The sequence below is a fragment of the Lepisosteus platostomus genome, chromosome 4 (genome assembly GCF_059453375.1).
Source record: "Lepisosteus platostomus isolate fLepPlt1 chromosome 4, fLepPlt1.hap1, whole genome shotgun sequence".
In the NCBI taxonomy this organism is placed as follows: Eukaryota; Metazoa; Chordata; class Actinopteri; order Semionotiformes; family Lepisosteidae; genus Lepisosteus; species Lepisosteus platostomus.
This window is the reverse complement of record NC_142614.1, coordinates 33,364,589-33,382,553: the sequence shown is the minus strand read 5'-3', so window position 1 is coordinate 33,382,553 and position 17,965 is coordinate 33,364,589. Positions and strand designations below refer to the sequence as shown.

Below are 17,965 nucleotides of genomic sequence, written 5' to 3'. Positions count from 1 at the left end.
AGTTTTTCCACTTTTGAATAGTGTTTAAGCTATACTGTGCCAAAGATTATGTATTTGACTTCCAATTTGTTTATATTAATTTAACAGCACTTCTTTAAGGTCCCATAATAAATATATATTAAATATATACCGTATAGTTCAATAACAGAATCTTATAATATATATAAATGTTATTTAGATAAACTTAACAAGAAACTCTTTGACACGCTAGTGATGTTTAAGTCCTTCTTACATTTAAACGTTAAGTGCTTTAGCGTGCAAGTAGAAGAAGAGGAACAAGTAAGGCAAAATTGGAAGGCGAATAAATACATTTAATCTCTGGAGCCTTCTGCTCTTTGAGGGTATTCTGGTGAAACATACCTAGGATTACAGAACTGGGGATGTGAAGAAGGTAATATAATTATTGTGCATTTTGCTTTAAAAGTTAGATGGAAGCATCACCTGGCAGATTTTAAGAGATATTCCAAATGCATATGTAAACTGCTCTTTACCAACTGTGGATGTTGATTGACACCTGTCTCTGATTAATTACCAATCTGTCTATTTAGTCAGCACCTGTACCTTTTTGCACATCAAGACTTACAGGGTCTAATAACTGAGTAGGAGTCTTCTAAGGACAATCTGGTGGTTTTGCCATACCTTTAGGTCACACTGCTGCCTTAAGCTCAGTTTCCACTCCCATTGACAAAATGAGAGGATCATGGGACTTGCTTTGTATTATTTTTATTATTTTGTAGCTTATTTTTTCTTTTCCTTTTGTAATGAGCCCTTTATCTTGCTCTTTTTTCTGTAATATGATGTGAAAAGATGCTGAAGGGATACCTGAACATTGGATTTTTTTTCTGCATTTGGTCAGCATTTGATGTGCTGTTTTTGAGGTCTTTTCTAATATGCCTTAAACAGATTGCAACATCTGAGGGAAAACACTGAAAATGGATGCAGCGGAGTAATGGAAAACAGCTGGAAAACATGTTATGGAGGTTTTTAGACAGGAACACATTCAAGATTTAAATAAATTGTTTTAGAGTCACATTTCAGATTGCTGCAAAATTCTATGAGTAGGAGTAAAGAGAAGGAATAATAGTCACAACATATTCCTGCTGATTTCCCTTATTCCCCCAAATACCCGAGGAAGGCTCCACTGCCAAAATGTTTTCTTTTTCGACGTTTTAACATGGAGTGAACCTCTGCTTGTTCCAGTATATAAAGTGCTGTACATGCATACATTTTAACTAAATTTAAACTGACCCAGCAATAAATTGCCTGTACAACCAGAATAACATTTATTTGTGATTTTTCACAAATCACTGTAGTAAAAGTAATAATATTAATCATACAATGAAACCAAAACCAGATCTACAGATCTACAGCTATGCAGGCCCCTGCACATTTAGAAAAGTCTTTAGACTTACAAAATATTCATTGAGGACAAAACAAGATGTAAATTATTTTGCATTTTTTTATTTGGAAACCTGAGAGAGAAAATTTAATCCATGTTTTTTTTGTGTTTATTTCCAGATTATTTTAAAAAAATAAATAAATCAACTGGGCACAAATGTCCCACTTATAATGACGATCTGTGTAGTACCCATTTGTGCAGTAGGACATTCTGCTGGGTAGTCTGAGCGAAGCTCCTTACTTAGGGTTCAGAGATCCAACCACTACTCCACCCTGCTGCCTTAGAAACTAATCTTTCCGGGGTGACCTACTTTATTTTGAACAAATAAATTATTATTTTTGTTTAATATTATATTAATTGATTTATATAAGTGTGAAATAATAAGTTGCTTAGTGGTCTAAAGTCCACAACCCCTCTACCCCCCCCAAAATAAAATGTTACTTATCTTTTTAAGTTTCCTTGTTTTCCCATCCCATGTGACTTATGACCCTTTGTGTATTTTGGACATCTGTGAATGTAAAGTAATTGTGAAAACATTATAAATATCTAAAACATGATTTTGCAATAATAATGTTGGCTCATAAGAGTCTCCTCGATTTGATTGTTACAGAGCACGGCTGAAAAAGGATTTTGATGATTTTAAAAAGCATCCTGAGTATGACAATTTTGTCAGAGAAGTGTGGACAGGAGAGGAGGGCGAAGGAGATGTGGGCAAAGAGTGCACATCTGCAGAGAGCATCACACAAACAGATGGTGCAGAAAACCAGGACCAGGTTTTGAAGAGAGAACTTATGACAGCAGGTGGGTAACATTGTAAAAATAGTTGAAGACTTTGGTGTAATTTGTGGCAACCTTTTAAAACTGTTTTGATCTTAATGGAGTAGTACTGTGCAATCCAGAAAATTCTTCATCCCCCCCGTAAAGTTCCATGTTTTGTTGTTATCTTAGCTTACAATCGTGACTCTTACGAAGTGGGTTTTTTACAAAGATATACTAAAATAAACTCCATACCGATAAAGCTAAAAAAGCTAGTAGAAAATAAATCAGATTTTATTCAACCCGTTTGCTATGGCAACCTCAAATGAATTCAGGAAGATGCAACATAATAGCTTAAAGGGTCACACTAGTAGTGTAATGTTCTCTGTGTGGCTGTAACGTCATGCTGAACACATCTGTCTCAGCATCATGTTATATGCTTCTTGTCCACAGGAAATAGGAAAGCTTGTCTGGACTGAGAAAGAAATGTATGTGCAATGTGTAGGCAAAAAGTCTTGAGTAACTCCAGAGTCTAAAGCAGAGTTGATAATTCACATTTAAGCAGGACAATGACCTGAAACACAAAGGTCAAAAGCCGCATTTAAGTGGTCTGACAAGAAGAGTAAATGTCCTCTATTAGCCGAGTCAAAGTCCTGATTTGAATCCAGTGGAAAACTTACGGTGAAGCTTTATGATTGTAGACCATTAACTATCCCCAACGTATTTATCAGAACTCGAAGAATTTTTAAGAAAGAATAGCTAAAATGATACCACCTTACTGTGCAAAGCTAGTAGACATCTATTCAGAGATATTGACTTCAGTAATTGCTGCCAAAGGTGCTTCCACCACATATTGACCTAAGAGACTAAATATTTAAGCTATCCATAAATTTAATTTTGTGTAAAATTTCTTCTTTGCAGTTTTTAATGTCCTCCAACATCCTTCACATATAACAGTGTTCAGTTTGATCATTAACATTTAAAATTTAATTTTAATTAAGAATATTTACTTGTAATTAATCTAAATGTGATATTTTAGGAAGGGTTGAATAATTTTGCAGGCCAACGTAAATCGTTAATGATTAAAATATTTATTTAGGAGAATAGAACTGTTCTGAATGATTTAATTATTGTTGTATGGATTGTTTTTTGACAAGTCTTTAAAAACATGGGTAAATCTTTATAATGAAAGTAATATTTATTTCCAACTTTCAGTTTCTGATGGCTGTATTTACACTTTTGTAGTACTGAGAGTAATTGTTTCCTAAGTCTTCAGATTTCTGCTAACTGTTACAGTGCCTTGCAAAGGTATTCAGACCCATTAAAAGGTTTCAAATGTTGTTGCATTACACATGATACTTACAGATACTTTCCAAACAGTATTTTTATTGCAAACTCAAAGTTTTTTTAACACAAAATTAGTCTTCAGATCCCAAGAAAAGGCAAAGGTTATTTTCATCATAGAATTATCTTAAAAATATTTGGGCAGGAAAACAGCTCAAAATCTGCCATGCATTAGAATTTTTTAACATGGCATGCACATAACATGGCATCTAACTCTTAAGGGATTATTTTACAAAGATGTCTTAAGAGTTGCGACAGAATGCCCTGTCCCCTGCTAACTTTCACATCAGTACTTGATGATGATGTTATGCGGTCAGTCGGATTCGACTCTCGTCGATTCTATAGGCCATCTCTCGCCACACTTTCCGGTCTGGTGATCTTTCCCTCAAGCGCAATTTCTGGCTTGATGCGCTCCAGAACCTCTTTATTGGTGACCCTTGCTGTCCATGGTATCCGTAACAGTCTTCTCCAGCACCATAGTTCGAAAGCATCCATCCTCTTTCGGTCACATCAGTACTTACATTAACCTTATTTCAGTTCAGTCTTTTTCTACTTTGGAAACTGGTTTCATTAATTATTATTTATTAATATTAATATTAACCATTGATACATACTGATTATGCAGGACTATTTAAGATTTGTATCCTATGTCATTGAACATGTATCAAATGAACAAAGGTAGCAGAGGAACTCAGGCCGATTTCAAGATCTACTGTAGGCTCAGGTCTGGCTGGGAGCTTAGATTTAGTTTGTTTTTTTGGATTTAGATACTCACGATATTGAATGGACAGATGTAGTCAACAATGTAACTAGGCCATGTATTTCCTACAAGAGTTACCAGATGTTTTTACAAATTATTTTACCCAATTGGTTACAGTATCTGACCATGCCTTCATCAATTTTACTTTTTAATGAGATGTATAAGTGAAATACATTTGTGGTGATAGTGCAGTAAACTGTGTAACTTGCATTGCTTTACATGTTGGGTATCTATTGTTTTTGACCACTTTTGAATTTTATTCAAATTTTTTAAAAAGATTTTTAAATAACCAGTTTATTTTAAAGTATGTTTTCAACTTTATATAATAGCATGATTAAATTTCATTTTAATACTATTTGTATTTTCTTTATTTGTAATAATTTTTATTTCAGGGGACACACGGCAGCAAGGGACAGACTCATCAGTGAGGAGTCGGGTGTTGAAAAAAGAATTTTCATCCCAAGATGGGCAGAAACTGCCTTCCAAAAATCCTAAACGCAGACAAAGTGGTAGCACTGATGAGGAAATAACTCCCAGAAAGAGAAACAAAACTGGTGGCAGTGAGGAGCAGATGTCACCTAGACCACAGCCTGAAATGCGAGTGGGAGAATCAAAACTAGCCATACAGCCCCTGACTCCAGAAAATTCCAAGGGTTCAACTGTCCCCATTTTCCTAAAGGGAGGCAAACCCATCCAAGCCTTGTTGGCCAAGAATGTTGGGAACAAAGTGACCTTAATCAGCCAGCCTTCAGCACCTGCCAGCCAGATGTCCAATAAGGCAACTGTTCTACCACAGACAACGAAACCTCTAACGTCTGTGCAGTCCACACCGAAAAGTCCTGTGCAGGTGGTCTACAAGATGTCTAATAATAGCTGCGCACCTTTGGACTTACTCAGGAAAGGGAGCGGTCCTGTGAAGATTGCAGTACAACCAGTTCTAGATCAGAAGACAGGAGAAAAGGTAATGCAGCAGGTGGTCATCTTGCCCACAAACCTGCTTATCCAAAAGCAGCTGGAGAAGGATTCTCAGAAGCAGAAGAACCCAGGTGTTCCTGCCTCTAAAACTGCCTGTACTTTGCCTTACCCCCTTAGCAATGCTCGTCCTGATGACGTGAGTAAGATTCCTGTGCAGCAAGTTGCTCCATTGAATGATGTCTCTGGCAGGGGCTTCTCTTCTTCCAGTGTGTCTAACAGTTTGCACATAATGAAAACACCAAAGACAGAGGTGGTAGCAATATCTTCAACCTCCACCTTAATCGGTACCTCTGTCTCTAAAACAGGGCCAGTGCAGTGCCTGACAAAAAGTGCAGTGCCCAACAGAGCTACAGCTGCCAGTGCTCCATCAGAGAGCCCCAGCAGAGCTTCTGATTCCAAGCAGGAGCTGAAAACTGTGTGCATCAGAGACTCTCAATCTATTCATGTCACAACCAGGGGAGGAAATACAGGGGTCGTCAAGGTGCAGACCAGCTCTGACCACAGCACTTCTAGCCTACCTTCCAGTCCAGTTTTCACCTTTACCCCACAGTTTCAGGCGTTTCTGGTTTCTAAGTCATCTGCCTCTTCTACTTTAACTCCCTCAGGAAGTACCTGCACTGTTGCAGCTACATCACCAACAGCCTTTTCTTTGTTTAGTGGATTGCCCTTTACTGGCTTGTCTCAGATTTCCTCAGCTATCTCTATTCCTGTCAGTGTGAGTCAGGCGGTAGGGACAACTGTCAACGTAGCATTAAACCAGCACAAAAGTGCTTCTCTCACTGTGCAGGAAGCTACAAGTAAGTCCACAGCATTGACAGCTTCTCGACCATCGGTTGCTATGAATCCAGCATTGCCCACCACTCAGCAAAACACTGTCAACATAGCAGTCTCTACAGCAAGCCAGGCTAAACCCAGCAAGGTAATCACACCAACTACTGTGGTGCAGTATGCCAACAAACTTCCAACCAAGAGGTCTCAACCAGAGGCATGTTTGGAAGAACGATCGCCCTTACAGAAAGTCATCCTTGTTACACCACCATCTGGCATTGCCTCTCCTGCACCTTTATCAAATGTTAGCTCTTCTACTGCTGCTTCCACTGTTCAAACTCCAAGGCTAATGTTTATAACCCAAGCATCTGCCCCTGTTCGTCACCCCGCTATTGGAAATTCAAAACTTCCAGAGCAATCTTCCTCCACGGACTCCCCTGCAGCATCCCAACCTTGTGTCCCCACTTCACCTCAAGTCAAAGATGTGAAGATTGGCCTGAATATAGGTCAAGCCATTGTCAATGCTGCTACTGACACATTGCAGAATATTCAAGTGATTGGCTTGTTACCTGACTTTGCTACTAGGTTACCAGAAGAACCCTTGAATCAGGTGAAGCGGAATAATATTTCTGGATTAGAATCAGGTATGAAAAATATACACAGTAGTCCAAGTGTTGCTGCAGTCAGTGGAGTACTTTCTGCACAGACTGCCGTTAGTCTTAGTGGACCCAGTACTGACGCTTCAAAAAGTACAGGTTCAACATATAGTAAAGCCAGTGGATGTTATGATGGCACACCCCTGTCTTACTCAACTCTGAAAGCTGGACATTTTGCATCCTCTCTTCTTATAACTGCTTCAAAACAGCAGGATATTTCATCTGCCAGCACTTCCTTGGCTTGTGCTTTGAGCGGTACATCAGTGGGACAAACAGGAGGTAGTGCTCCAAAGACTGCTCTAGCTCCTTCCATGAGCAGTTTCATTCAGAATGACCCAACAGTAATGAATGCACTTCCAGCCAGGACGTCAGTACTTGCTTCTGCTGTGAACAAGCTACGATGTCCAATCCCACTTTCCACAAAACGCCTCCCAGTATCCTTGACCTCGTTTACCACATCTCAAAACCAGCCACGCAATGTGTCAACCCCCACACAAATCTTCAGCACCCCTGTTCCTGCTCCTAGACCTGCCTGCCAGCCTACTGCAGTCAACCCTTTGAATGAAACTTCTGTGCAGCAGAAAATTGTGATCAACACCACCACACCACTTGCTCCTGGAACCCAAATTGTTATTAACAACACTAGGTTTATTGTCCCTTCTCATGGTCTTGGTCCTGGGAGCCATGTACTCCTCATATCTAATCCAGGTACTTCTGCCACTGGGCCTCAGGGAGGCTCTCAAGTTGCCCAGAAGAGTCTGTCGGGTGGATCAGGTGCGGTTCCCTCTGGCACTCCAAGCCAGAAGCCAGAAGCCAAGGTGGTATCGACAAATGCACATTGTTTAAATAGTCCATATATACCACAGACTTCCACAGCACTGAAGGTAAACCTTTCTCAGGCTCTTCCCTCTTCTCAAGTGAATTCTCTTGGGAAAGGTATTGGTAAAAGTTTGGCAGCCAGTAGTGCTGTTTCTGTTGTTCCAGTTTCACAATCGGTGGCAGCAGGTTCAACTTCACATCATGGTCACTCCAGTGCTGCCAAGATTTCAACAGTAGCATCATTGACTGAGGGCAAAGGCTTATCAGTTGCTTCAGTACAAGCTCTAAGTACACTTGTGAAAGAGAATATTGCAGTGACAGCCCCGCAGACAGAAAGCTTAGTCAGCAGCACAAAAGCTGCAGGACCTACAAATATAGTAACTAAAGTACAGCTGACATCAACTGTACAGCCAGTTGGGGCCTCTGTTTCAAGGGCACAAGTGTTGCCTACAGCCACAGTACCACCAATAGGCAGTGTAGTCTCTAGGATACAATCTTTGCCTGTAGCAAAAGTACCACCAATAGGGTGTACCTTCAACAGGAGACAGATTTCCCCCATAGCAACAGTACCCCCCTCAAATAATACAGTTATAATGGCACCTGCTCAGCCTCTCAGGGGGACAGGCTTGGAACCAGTGAGGATGCCTCTGCTTTTAACTAACTCAACACCCATGTTAAGCACAGCACCCCTGCCTGCAAGCTCTGCAGCACTTCTGACCAGTGCTTCTCCCAGTAAGCTAATGGTGAGTCCAGAAGGAGCCATTTTAAATGCCATTAGAAGTCCCAGTTCCAGTCTGTTACCAGTGTCCAAGGCTGTGGCTACAGTGGTGGTGACACCAAGTTCCAGTAAAGGAAGAGTTCTGCCTATCACGATGGCAGACAATCCTCAAACTACAGCGGAGCCAGATAAAGGAAGATCCAATAACTGAGACTATAAGGCGGTGCACTAGAGTACTGGATGAAAGTAGTCCAGATGTTATTCCATAACATACGAAATTCTGCCTGCTCAAGCAGTTCAGTTTGGATGTGCTGTATACCAGTACGCGGCATTTTCCTGACACAAAATGCAGTATTTCAATATGGAAATAAAATGTGAAATCCCTATGAATTATATTGTTACAGTTTGGCAAAAACTAAATGGAAAACAACCTACAAATGTGGCAATCAAGACTTGCTATCACAGACGATGGCAAATGGTGCCACAGGCTGTGAGTCTGCAAAGCTAGTTAAAGCCTATATTACATGTTTATATACTATAATGGACAATACCCTTGAATACACAAAATGGGAGCTGTTCTGGGTGAGCAGTCTATTTCCATAAAGTGAATTATCAATATGTTCAACAAAAATACATTAACTTGGAACATCTTTCCCCCTGAAGGTACGTTTGGATAATTTGATTTCCCTAGCTGTGTAAACAATAACCTTCTAAGGATAATAACTCCATGGAATTGCATATCCAGGCGTTGGAGCCACTTTCCTAAGACTTTTCAGTGGGTGACTAAAGTAAACATAGTTATCTTCTTTTCATGCTGCCTCTGTTTATAGTATCACCTTCCCATATGACCAGGATTTCCTCTGATTGTTTTCACATTTGTGAACAGTAGACTCCCTATAAGCAGCATTCTGTATAGTACCGTCTCCATTCTCACAAGTTTCAATGCTCTGCCCTAGGCTTGGTTGTAAGTGAAAAGAGGACTGTATGTATGTGTTTATATATATACACACTAATATGTTTGATGCCAGTCTGGAATTATATGTTTTTGACAGATGTGTGGTGGATTCATGACAGCAGTGCTCCCGGAAATGCATCAGTGATGCTAAGTGTTAAGAGGACAAACTGTCTATTTCTACTTTTTACATATTCAAGGCTGTTTAAGCTATCACTTTTTATCACTGTTTGCAAGTGAATGATAGTTTTTCATCCCCAAATGAAAGTAATTTGTTAATTTCTACAAAGAAAATGCTTACATTTACATGGTTAGAACGGTTCACACAAGGCAGTATATTAATAATGACCCTTTGCGGTACTGCAAACTGAAAAATTTTGAATTACTTTTACTTTCCTACCCCAAACAGGCTTGTTGTTACAACAGACAGGGATGCAAAGAAACGCCTAAGACTTAAATTAATCTTAACAGATTTTTTGTTCAATGAACATGAACAATGACATTTTTCTTGAACAAAATCTCATTGTTCTATTTCTTAGATCTGTAAATCGACAGTCTATGAGACACCTTGATTACCCAGTAACAGAGTAAGGTAGTTACAACTGTAGAAGCCCACATGCCACCCTAGCTGACATGCTCTACAGTCATAACCACACCCCCATATTAAAAAAACAGGTCAAGGAGTATTGTTTTATCAAGAGTTGTATACATTTATTTATAAATGGGTCTTCTGTTCACTTCACCCTTTACCACTGGTTATATTGCTGATGGCTTTGCTACTGCACTGTTACGTTTCTATGTAAAATTGTAGACAAATATTGATATTAACAGTTTTGGAATCAATTATGAATTAATGAATCGATTAGATTTAAAAGAGATCCTCCTCAGAAGTTTATTTGCCCAGGCAACAACACCATCAGTTCTTAAGTGTCAGCTGTGCAAAGCTTCTTTTGAGTGGACGTGCAGCATCTCTTGCAGGTTTCTATTAGCTTACTCTAGTAAACACAAGGTCAGTTTGTCAGTTACTGTGTGATTATACAATCTGTAGCAGAAGATGTGTGTGAAAGTGAGGTAACAGTTTCTGTCATCAGAACTGTGTTCTGGAAAACAAGAGCTTTATAAAAGGCTTAGTTCACCAGAGAAAATGAGTGAAGATGTTTACAACACACTGGTTTATGTCATGTGTTCTTCATTTATTCATTTAAGAATAAACTGAGGTTCTGAAAGGCTATTAAAATGTGTTTTATTCCACCAACTACCATAATTGATCATACCAATTTACAATATTTCTTTGTCCCTTAACATAGTACTTTTTTTTACTATCTTGTTAGTAAAACTCTTGATAAAACAACACTACCCCTTCTTCCTCATTGCTTTTAGTCAGGTGTTGCAAGGTGGATATTAGAAGTAGTTAATACAAGATCTGAAGGAAAGAAAAATGAGAGTGATAGCCATCTGACTTAGAATTTGCAGATGTGATGATCCAGTGAAAGATCAAAGGTCCATGATGGAAAAAAAGGATGAAGGTAAAGTCACCCTGAAATGTATCAGCTGTTTCTCAGTATCAGTATTCATTGTGGGATTGTGATGCCAAGTGCACCTTTAGGGGAAAAAAAAGCGAATATAAAACTTGAAATGGTACAGTCATCTTTGTTAAACTCTTAGCTCACAGACCAGGGTTAGTAATAGTCATAGACTTGGTTACCTTAAATAACCTTAAAAAAAATTCAAGCATAATACTAATTGTGGGCTGTGAAATGGCTGGTCAGTGGTTTTTCTGTAAGTCTGAAATAAGGTTTTTTTTGTATATTGAGATCAACAGTGATAAAGGTTTCACCTATTTGTCATTTTTCAGAAAACAGTTGTCCAGTATTTTGTTTCATTTATATAATTGCCAAATTCATACATAAGAAATGAAGTTGGAAGATGCTGAACTTGTAAATATTTGTTTGAACCCGCCCTACTGAACATATGTATGGAATTGTAAGGTGTTATTTATGTTTTCTGTTTACATAATGTATAGATTTTTTTAAAGTATTTTATTAGATATTTTGGACCATTGCATTGTTTAGGAAATTGCAGAATTCTCTGCATGGAAATAAAGAGAACATTCTTTGTATACAGAGCTGGTGAGTACAATTCTTTAAAGGTCCTATTTTGCACAGATAGTACAAAAATGAAAATGCAGATTAATGGATTGTCACAAAACACCTCAGCAACACAAAAAGAAACACTTATTTAGCACATAAATGAAATGAAACTAGTATTTGTCCTTAATAGTTATTACTGTAAGAAGTAGCAAAATGAAAAAGAGATTTGAGAGCTTATTGATGCTAAAAAGCAATCTGATAAAAATGGCTTCTTTAGGTAGGTGATTCCAATGCTTTAGCTTTTAAAGCAATGCAACTAACTGAACTACAGTTTACTGTGGGACAACTCTGTAATAAAATGTAATCACTTTTTAATTTTTTTCTGAGATCTTGACGACATGCTTCTAACATTGAAAGAGGCAAAATGTATAGAAGTTAAATGAATGCAATACCCTGATTACACCATTGACTAAAATTGGTTAGAAAGCTTTTTGCCTACTGCAACCTTTAAATGAGTGCATGCTCCTTGATCGGCACTTTCTCAGGAAGGTAACTTGTGAGTTTTAAAACATGATCATCCTAAAGAGAGACATACTTTAGTTCAGAATATGTTTAATGTTTCCCCCACATCCAACCCTGGTCTTGGGATACCCCTATCTGCAGGTCTTCAGTTCAGCTGAGTTGATAATCTCTTGTACCAATTGATACCTATAATTGATCAACTTGCTTACTTTGACTTTTGTTTACCTATTTTTACAAAAAACAGGTTTCAAAGATTAATGGTGTTCAACAATTTTGCATTGCAGAACTTTATACAACTTGTTCTCAACCTGTTCACCTCAGCATATCACCTATTTAGAGAACAGTCAGACGTAGATCCAGATAAGAAAGACAATGTATCAGCCGCTCCCACTTTCTGTCACTAACATTCTGAAAGAGATTGTTTTTTAAAAATCTTGAAACTAATTAAGAAACATGTCTCAGGAAGAAAATTGAAATCGGTTAGTCTGTGTTCATGAACTATGCTGAAACAAAAACCATTAAGAGACATTGGTTTCCCAGAACCAGGTTGTAGACTGAACAAAAATAGATGGCAATAAATTACTTAAGATGTTTACTGTATATACATCTGTTATTTTGATGAGAAAGGCGTACATAAAATGGCAGGAAAGCATTTTCTTCTAGATTTGTTTTGGGGGGGAAGGATGATAAATATTCATACGAATGCTTAAGCCTCCTTTAGGTGTAGTTCTATTGTGTATTACTATAATTTTACTTCCTAGTAAAAACAGAGAGAATGACTAATAAAATAAAGAATGACTGCCACATTATTATTATTCCAAAACTTTGAGGAAAGTTAAACCACTGTAACAGCTGTTCTCCTTCCATAAGGGCAAGGAACATGACCATATTATAATATCAATTACCACATCTGATACTGTATTTATCTTTTACAATTAGCCAAAGAAGAAAGGGTCATCAAATGTATTTTTTCTCCTTTTCTATTAAAATTACTTTTGAAAGTTGGGCAGAGTGAATTCTAGATAATAACTAGGAGGGTCACTGGACAGGAGATGTGAATGGATGTTCCAGTTAATGAAGGAGAGGAAGGCAGATATTTTTTCTCAATTGAAGTGTGTTCTGAATACTAAGAACCAATAAATCTACCCAATAGAACTGCACAGAGGGTATCAGTTTTGGGAAAATATAGGAATTTCTAGTCAAATCAATGGACCTTCTCATTGGCTGATAATGAGAAGCATGGCTTGTACAATCATAAAAGTTAGACATTGGATAAATAAAACGAGCAATGAATTATGTGAACAGAAACTTCTGAAACTAAAAAAATATTATAACCAGTCAAGTTAATTGCAAATATTTCTGTTAGTTTTCTACAGAAACAAATTTCATCCTATACCATGATCCATTTATCTGTTTAACTGTCAGATACAATGAACAAAGTAGTACTCCAGTAAGGAAAGGCACATTTTAACTGTGAAGCACACCTACGATGAAAGAAAATTAGGTTAAGATAATTCATACTGATAAGTTTAGTCTAGGCATGTTTTTGACTTTGCTGGCTGTGGCGATTCCATTGTCACGCGGAGTACGGAGGTGGTGAAGGTCCAGAAGCTATTTTCTCATAAGGTGGAGGAGCACTAGGAACCTGAAACAGAACCAAAACAGACTGGAGTCACATAGTCTTGAGTTTAAAAAAGGGGAAAAAGAAGCAGGTTTTGTTTATTCACGGGGTCTTTTCAATACAGCAAAATACATTACATTACATAGAACGGTGCATTTAGTTTTAGGCCAGTTACAAGCTGTTGGAGGACTTTGTAACCTCTGAGGGATTTCAATACCAGCTCAACTGGACATGGCAACATGACACAAATCACACAACTAGCTCAGGGGATTTTTTTTCAGTATCATACTTCCTGCATTCACTGACGTATATGTACAGTATAAGATATACACACGCTTCACCTCTCTTTCCTTCACCAAGCTGTACAGTACATAGGGTTGTTTTATATATTTTATCATATTTCAGTTGCAGTCATTAGGCTACACATTTAGTTACAACCTCTTCACAAAGTGGGTTTGTGTCTAGTTTGAAGTATTGACAACAGCCATATAGATATTTGAAAAGTTCTTAACTTTTAATCTTAGAAATTGTTCGTGATACAGCTACCTACTTGAACTACCAGAAAAAATGTTTAATACCACACTATATGTTCCCTACTTTGCCCATTTATGCATTTATTCAACATCTCTTACCACAGAGTTGAGATTGTGGAACTCGCTTAGGACAACTTTGTTCTCTGCAGATGCTCCTTCCTCACTGTAATGATCAGACTTCATTAAAGATCTGAAAGAACTGCGATCTAATCCTTGACTCTGTAAAGAGGAGCAATTCAGTCACTTAATAATTAATCCACCACATGTAATTCATTTCTGATAATAAATACACTTAATCAAACTAGACACAAATTGTTAAGCAGAGTCTACAAGTGTAAGACTGATACTTTGTGAACCTGCAAGTGTATATGGTATGCAGTGCCTTGCATAAGTATTCACCCTTTTCCAATTAGTACAATGATGTCTGCAACAACTGTAAAGAAAGAGAAGATATATACTACATAATTGTTCACTCCCTTTTCTACGGCCAAACTAAATTAGATCCGGGGGAAACAAATTTCTTTGACAAGTCTCAAAATTAGCTGAATGGGCTTTGTGTGCAGGCATGGAGGACTGGAACCTGCAGGTTTGAGCGAGTGTCTCACCCGGATACTTTTGTACCCACGTCTCCTCCTGTAATACCAACATCCGATGATCAGCAGAGCTGCTAGAATGATGACCAGCAAAGCTATCCCTGCCGCCCTGAAATGCAATAGAAACCCTGATTTAAAAAACATGAAGTTGATTACTATTTCAGTAAATGTTGATTATAAAAAATTAAAAGCGGAACTGTAAGCAAACAGATCTGCCACAAACACTGTCAGAGTAGATTCATTGGTACCACCTCTTTCAATTCTGCTGAGGTAAAAGCAGCTCTTCAAGACTATGGTTGTGTGCTGACTGTTTTAATTCAACAAACGTTCTTAGTTTAAATATTAAGACCATTCACTCAATGTTTAATTAATACAATTTGCATTCCAGACATTACAGTGTATTGAAAATGATCCATTTTCTGGGTTATACTAAGAATCTTACTATACTAAGTTTTTATAGATTTTGTTTCTTTCACAACAAGTAGTATAACATTGTTAGTGCATGGGATCAGTCTTTAATATACTGTTATTCTAATGAGTTATTTTAATGCTGTTAAAATATTTTAATTAAAATTATTTTAACAAAAAGCTACTTTTGCAGGGTTTAAATAGCTAATTAATTGTTGTGAGAGTTACTGTGTGTTCCAACACTGGACCCTGGTTTCCACATTGCCAAATGGACCCAAGTTTAGTGAAAGTATGCACAAAAGAGCTTTACATTCTAATCTGAAAATAAAAGATTAGCTGTTCTCAGATTAGAGACAAACAACAGTGCATAATGTGTACCTTTAAATTAAGATCCTAGACATGCACTTACAAGGCATTCTTGTCACTACATTTTCTAATTGGATCTATACTGATGGAAAAAAGAAATGCAAAATTTTCTGGAATGAGAATACTATAGTTATAGTTTATGTACTTTCACAAAAAGTTGCTAATTTGTTTTAAGCCCTCTGACCAGCAGTACAGCTTGTGCGGTGAGGCATTGCAATTTGTCAATCACATGAAAGCTCGTTAGGTGCACTTTTACTCAACGAAGTCCAGGCGGAACAATGCCTGATCAGGTCACCTTTAAAAAGGCCTTAATTCAAAGCTTAGGTCACTGCAAGAGAAAGGCCACACTTAGTCAGTTTTCTGTGCATTCCATAACGCCTCAAATGTCACCAAAAGCAAGGGAGAGGGCCATTAGGATGTTGCAGGCAAGCATGCCTTGTGCCAGCGTTGCCAGACACTATGGAGTAAACCGCTCTACTGTGTCCCAACTACAGAGAAGGTTTCAGCAGACCAGCAGGACAGATGACCGTCCAAGATCTGGTCGCCCTCAAGTGACCACACCAGAGCAGGACCTACAAATCAGACTGGTCCATCTGAGAGATCGTTTCAGATCAGCCACCTGTACTGCTGCTGAAACTGCCAGCAGACACAATGCCTGCATCAGTGACAGGACAGTGAGGCTCCATGCTCCTGGCCTTAGAGCAAGGCAACTGTCAGAGGCCCTCTGCTCACACCTCCTAGATGTCACACGCGACTGGCTTGGGCCAGACAGAGGCTGCGATGGACTCGTCAGCAGCGGCATCAGATCCTCTTCATGAATGAGTCATTCTTCAGCCCATTCCATGCAGACGGGAGGGCCAGAGTGTGGATGAAGTGTTGCGTTTCTTTTTTCCATCAGTATACTTACAATGAACAGCAAACTGTTTTCCCCTGCCAGGAATTGGAACTCTGTGGCATCAATTGATGACATACTACTATTATTATACTATAGTCATGAATAATGAATGTCTAAATAGTTTTGCAGTAATTCTGATTTTCCTGCACTGTCCTCTTTTGAAGTGCACCAGTGTCTCCACAAGTTCATTTAAAACATTCAGTTTATGTTCACATTTTTATCAGAATTTCATGATTTTCACAGGTACTTATTGATAGTACTAAAGCCTTGTAGTTACCAAACAGGTGTAATACTACCTGCACAACCAAAATACTGCAAAATATACAGTATGTTTGAAATTAAGACTAAAAGCCATCTAAAAAATAGTGTGATAATATTTGAAGTTTAATCATAAATCAGAATTAAAATCAAGTGTTATTATTATTTAATATTTAATAAAAATTATTATTATTGCTTAACAAAAGTACAATTAACTGAATAGTATTATTAAGCTGTACTGTTTATCTGATAGAAGCAAATCATAATACAAAGTAGAAGCCTACAATAATAGAAACAAAATAAATAATTGCTATTTTTTATACTTCTGTAACTGTAGGACCATTTGGCTTATATCTTATGAGACTTTGTCCATCTAACATTCATTATGAAAGAATAGTAAATATATAAAAAAATCAGCAGTTAAAAGTATACACATTTCATTGTACTTTGGATTGAAAATCGTTAAGTTCACAGCATTGATTATATTTGTGAAGTTTATTTTCTATCAAACACTTCAGATTATGTGCTGAAACTCATAGGACATTCCTAACACAGCATGAGGACTGAGAGCATAAGAAAAAAATATATGTATACTAACTCTTCAGCTCGAACATAAGATCCACCTCCAGTACCTCTGCTTGAGAACTGGACAGTGAATTCTCCTCGCGGCATACTGTCTCCTTGGCACACCTGGGGAGAGAGGAAAGATTTATATTATTTTGTTGTATACAACGATTATTATTAGAAGTAGCATTGTTTTTTTAAGCAACAGGAGAATACCTATACTATACGCAAACTGTGCACCCTAACTTAAACTTTGATTTATTATTTTAAAACTTATTTAACAACAATGGAATAAAGACAATTATTACATCCCTATCTCTCCACAACTACAGCAATAAAAAGTACAGTATTGACAAGGGGGGCTATTTTCAAAAAGTGTTAATTGGTTAACAAAGCTAAAATGTGCCATGTAATAATTAGAAAAATAAATTTACATGAATTTACACACATAGTTACTGACTTCACATGCTCATCCAACTGTGCATTTTAATTTTTCAGCAAAATTAAATATATCAGCCATAAAACATCTCTATTTAATAAACAAAACAAAAATTGGATTACACATTTTTTATTAGTTTATGCTGCAATTAAATTTAATGGTCATTTAAACAGAAAAATTCTAAACAGTAACTCACCAAATTAAATTTGAGAACTGCCTCTCCTGATGACCAAGACACAGATGCCACAGAATTTGCAAAGTGGCGGAGTGGAATCCCCTTGATCCCGTCCCTCTCTTAATCTTCTGCATAGAAGAAAAAAAGGGGAGGAGAGGAAGGGTTCTCATGACCATCACGGGTTTTAGTTTCTGACTTAATAACCATTGATTCAACCTAATTAGTGTGAAGACATCAGCCTGGAGTGGTGGATACCCTTCATACTGGACCCGTGAGCCTGATCTCCTGACTTATCTGCTAAGGCATAAGACCTGCAAGTATGCAGGATACAAACAGAACAGTCAAAGATGTGCT

The 17,965-nt window shown here is 37.7% G+C and overlaps 2 protein-coding genes across 3 annotated transcripts in view; one reads left to right on the top strand and one right to left on the bottom strand.

Annotated features, from left to right (window-relative positions):
* Positions 1–11,266, top strand: part of brd10 (bromodomain containing 10) — a 29,033-nt gene extending 17,767 nt beyond the window's left edge. For both annotated transcript variants that reach the window (XM_088629435.1, XM_088629434.1), the window contains 2 exons: positions 2,010–2,200; positions 4,652–11,266. In XM_088629435.1, the coding sequence (XP_088485561.1) occupies positions 2,010–2,200; positions 4,652–8,406 (3,946 nt within the window). In that variant the 3' untranslated portion in view covers positions 8,407–11,266. The remainder of the gene's footprint in view (positions 1–2,009; positions 2,201–4,651) is intronic.
* On the bottom strand, positions 10,779–17,758 carry mlana (melan-A). Its single transcript, XM_088629436.1, has 5 exons — positions 17,633–17,758; positions 17,032–17,123; positions 14,519–14,615; positions 14,013–14,132; positions 10,779–13,404 (listed from the first exon to the last, which is right to left on the bottom strand). The coding sequence occupies exons 2-5, from the start codon at positions 17,103–17,105 to the stop codon at positions 13,336–13,338; spliced, it is 360 nt and encodes a 119-aa protein (XP_088485562.1). The 5' UTR covers positions 17,106–17,123; positions 17,633–17,758; the 3' UTR covers positions 10,779–13,335.
* Between the last annotated feature and the right edge of the window lie 207 nt (positions 17,759–17,965).

Excerpts from the sequence above, each read along its gene's own strand:
- mlana (XM_088629436.1), bottom strand. The coding sequence starts at position 17,105 with ATGCCGCGAGGAGAATTCACTGTCCAGTTCTCAAGCAGAGGTACTGGA. Across the intron at positions 14,133-14,518 it reads GTGGGTACAAAAGTATCCGG|AGTCAAGGATTAGATCGCAG; the intron begins GTGAGACACTCG and ends TCCTCTTTACAG. Across the intron at positions 13,405-14,012 it reads TCCACAATCTCAACTCTGTG|GTTCCTAGTGCTCCTCCACC; the intron begins GTAAGAGATGTT and ends GTTCTGTTTCAG.